The sequence below is a fragment of the Urocitellus parryii genome, chromosome 4 (assembly GCF_045843805.1).
Source record: "Urocitellus parryii isolate mUroPar1 chromosome 4, mUroPar1.hap1, whole genome shotgun sequence".
NCBI classification, from domain to species: Eukaryota; Metazoa; Chordata; class Mammalia; order Rodentia; family Sciuridae; genus Urocitellus; species Urocitellus parryii.
The window spans coordinates 18160667-18164782 of record NC_135534.1 but is presented as its reverse complement, the minus strand read 5'-3'; the positions used below and the strand labels follow the sequence as shown (position 1 = coordinate 18164782).

The 4116-nt window shown below is 41.2% G+C and overlaps 1 protein-coding gene across 1 annotated transcript; it reads right to left on the bottom strand.

Moving 5' to 3' along the window:
• Positions 1–2532: 2532 nt before the first annotated feature.
• Positions 2533–3462, bottom strand: LOC113176779 (olfactory receptor 4C6). Its single transcript, XM_026381322.2, has one exon. It carries the CDS (start codon positions 3460–3462, stop codon positions 2533–2535), a length of 930 nt encoding a protein of 309 aa, XP_026237107.2.
• Between the last annotated feature and the right edge of the window lie 654 nt (positions 3463–4116).

The following is a 4116-nucleotide window of genomic DNA, read 5'->3' as shown; positions in this document are numbered from 1 at the left end:
AAAACATGGGAGATGTTGATTCCTGAATGACTTGCCTTTCTTAACAATGAAATTTGAGGAAATTTCATTGAAAAAGGGGCAGAACATAATTTTAATGCAATAAACATTGCTTTGCCTGCACTGTAAAGGTACATTTTAGAGACAAAGGTTTGTACACTTAAACTTATCTGAAAACAGAAAAATTTAAAGCAAATTGAGCAAGGACTAATTTTAGAAAAGGGTAAAGAGGAAAGCAGAGGAGTGAATAGAGAGAAATAATGTTTGAAAACCAGTTTTCAACTGGGTTAGAGGAAGAAGTCAAAGTGATCTCATACACTATCTAAGACAGCTCCTGTAAAGTCCCTTTGTGATCTTCATAGTGAAAAAGGGCCATTTTTTTAGTTCCCTATTTCTACATTCAGTATTGAGGCTTCTTAAAACAAAAACAAAACAAAACAAAAAAACACAAAAAACAAAAAACCACCACCATCACCACCACCAACAACAAAAAAACCCTCAGAATTCTGGAAAGTATCATCACTAGAATGTGAACAGATAAAAGAAAAGTATAATTTAGAAGTAATTTCAGCATCAGTCACTTCAAATAGCTAGGTGATAGGGGGCCTGTAGACCCAAGAGGGTGGCAATCATTCAGGGCATTTTGAGGCACATGCAACCACCAATCTTGTCCCCTTACTCCAACCTGTGGGTCAGAGGCGAACATCACCTTGGAAGGTAAAAGGTTAGGACCTGAATAAGCAGAACAGGGTTAAGGAATGACAACACTTGCCTCCAGGCTTGTCTATGATATCAAAACACTTTCTCAATTTCACCACAGGAAAAAAAAGGGATTTGGCGTTTCACACAGCAAAACTCTAGCTGTTTAAAGTGAGTCAGTTTAATAGTAATGATGAGAACTAGTCATTGACAAAAATAGTCAAAAGGCGACAGCCATGTGAAGATTAGTGGGATGAAGATTCCAGAGGGTGAAAGCTCTGCTCTGACAGAGGAACTGCCAGGGCATTTTGAAGGAAATATAAAAGACCAATGGATTGAATGAAATGATCCATGTAGAGAAGAGAGAGAAGAGGTCACAAATGTAGGCTCCGTGGTGCCAATAACACTTAAGTTCAGCCCTTCTTGAAGCCCCAAATAGAATGAAGACTATTGTTACTGCTTTAAAATGACCCAAAGTTAAAACATTCTTCCAGGACACAGGTAGCTCTTCTGGTGCTATAGAAGACTTGAACAACACCTTTCCATGTTGTGAAAAGATTTTGTAGCAAATTTCTATTTTTCTCTTAACTTTTAATTATAGAACAAATTATTTTTTAGTTACTTATTCATTATCTTATTTTTCCCCTAACTATATTCACTTTTTTAATGGCTCTTGTCTTCTAAAAGCATTTCAGACAGCTATCAAAAATCTAGTAGGTGCCAGGCGCAGAGGTACATGCCTGTAATCCCAGTGGCTCAGGAGGCTGAGGCATGAGGATGGCAAATTCAAAGCCAGTCTCAGCAATAGTGAGGCACTAAGCAACTCAGTGAGACCCTGTCTCTAAATAAAATAAATACAAATATAAAATAGGCTGGGGTGTGACTCAGTTATCAAGTGCCCCTGAGTTCAATTCCCAGTATGGCCCACCTTCACAAAAAAAAAAAAAAAAAAAAAGAATACAAAGTTAGTAGGGTTGGGCACAGGGGCACATAACTGTAATCCTAGCAGCTTTGAAGATTGAGGCAGGAGGATTGCAAGTTAACATCATCCTTAGCAATTTAGCAAGGTCCTAAGCAATTTAGTGAGTGAGGCCTGTCTAAAAAATAAAAACATGGTTCAAAAGAGCTGGGGATGTGGCTCAGTGGTTAAGCACCACTGGGTTCAATCCCTGATGGAAAACCAAAACAAAACAATCACAAAACTTAGTAGGGAGCTAAACATAAATAACCCAAAGTCCTTTCATGAATGTCCAGTGGGGATTGGAAGGGGGAGTAGAAAGTAGTGAAAGTCATCTGGCTACTGTACAATGTATTCTCACTTTTGATCATCGTTACTGAGGAATTAAAGGTACTGGGCAGTAGTGGAAGCCTCCTGAAACATGGGGAAGGTTTCTCAAGGAAGATAGTGCTTGATCTCTTAGGTGGGAACAGAAGTCAGAGAGAAAGCACAACCTGAGGAGGACAAGAGTGTGTTTTCAGAGAGAGAAAAGCAAAGGCCCTGAGGAGAGTAAAGGGTTGCCTAGCTGTTTGAGGGAGGAGAGGGCTCATGATGTGCTTGGAGAGGTCCAAGCAGTAGCAAGAGGAATCAGAGAATTCCAGGGCAGGGTGAGGGGATTCTAAGGTGATGGGGAGCAGAGAAGGATATCAAGCAAGTGGGTATCAAAAACTCTGTTTAGCTCACATGATAAATTACAACACAGATTTTTCTTTTAAAAAAATTAAATTTAAAAGTTCCCTGTGAGTTCCAGTGGAGAATGGACAGCTTTAGTTCTCACACCATTTCTGAAAGAACAACCAACTCTTATGGGGAACAACAGCTGCAGTTCTTAGCGTGAACTAACTGCCAACCAAAGTCCCTCGCTTTGTCCAAAGTTTCTTCATGGCATTTTTCACCTCTGCGTTCCTCAGAGTGTAGATCAAGGGATTCAGCATGGGGGTGATGATGGAGTCAGACACAGCCATCGCCTTGTCTATGGGGTAAACAGCCACCGGCCTCACATATAAGAAAATACACGGCACAAAGAACAGCACAACCACTGCGAGGTGGGAGCCACAGGTGGAGAGGGCTTTGTGTCTCCCTTGGGAACTGTAGGACTTTAGAGAACATAGGATGGCTATGTAGGAGGCGATTAGGATGAGGAAGATGGCCATGCACATCACCCCACTGTTGAGGATGACTAAGAGACCCAGACTGTGGGTGTCCGTGCAGGCAATTGTCAGTAACTGAAACAAATCACATATAAAGTGATCGATGACATTGGGGCCACAGAAGGGTATTTGAGACATGAAAAGAAGCTGTATGGTTGCGTGCATGGACCCGCCCAGCCAGGCCCCTCCCACCAGCAGGCAGCACACTCGGGGACTCATGATGCTGGTGTAGTGCAGGGGCTTACAGATGGCCACGTAGCGGTCACAGGCCATCACGGTGAGCAGGATGATCCCCACACCACCAAATAAATGCTCTGCAAAGAGCTGGGTCAAGCATCCTTCAAGGGAGATGATGGTGCTCTCAGAGAGGGAGTCCACAATCAACTTGGGGGCAATGACAGAAGAGTAGGTGACATCCAGAAGGGACAGGAAGGTGAGAAAAAAGTACATGGGTGATCTCAGACTCTGACTTGTAATCATGGTCACCACAATGAGTAGATTTCCCAGCACGATGGTCACATACATGATTAGGAATATAGCAGAGAATATTTTCCTCAGCTCCGGGTTCTCTGTAAGACCCAAAAGGATGAACTCTGTCACATTGTTCTGATTTCCCATCTATCTGGTGTGTGTGTGAGCTTCTGTTGAAAGTTGGGACACCTACAAAAAAGCAACATATGATTTGTATTCATGATTCTTTGACTTCGTGCATTTCTAGGACCCAAGGAACATTTGTCTGTTTTTTTAAATTCATTTATTCACCATCCATGCATTTGACTTTGAGGAAAATGTACTAAATATGGAATTTATAGATGCATACATACTTCATTAGTAAAATTTTCCCTTGTGTCTTTTATGTTTTCAAATTGTCCTTCTGTGTTTAATTGGTTTCTCTTCCTCCTTCTTCTAACTTAAGGATTTTTATTATTGTTAGCCAACAGTTTTGGACACCTACCTCATTCCAAGCACTATAATTATACTATGATTATCTTTATCTTTCAAATAAAGACAATGACTTTAATTATTCTTCCTGTTCTCTTTTTCAAAAACATATTGTCATGGTTCAGATATGAGGTGTACTCTCAAAGGGGAAGTGATTGGGTTATGAGAGTTCTGACCTAATGGATGCATTAATCCCTGGTAGGGATTAACTGAGTGGTAACTGTAGGCAAGTCCAGTGTGGCTGGAGGAGTTGGGTTTCTGGGGTCATGCCTTCGTGGTTTCTATTTTGTTTTTGGTGTGCATTGGCCCATCCCTATTTCTATATCTCTG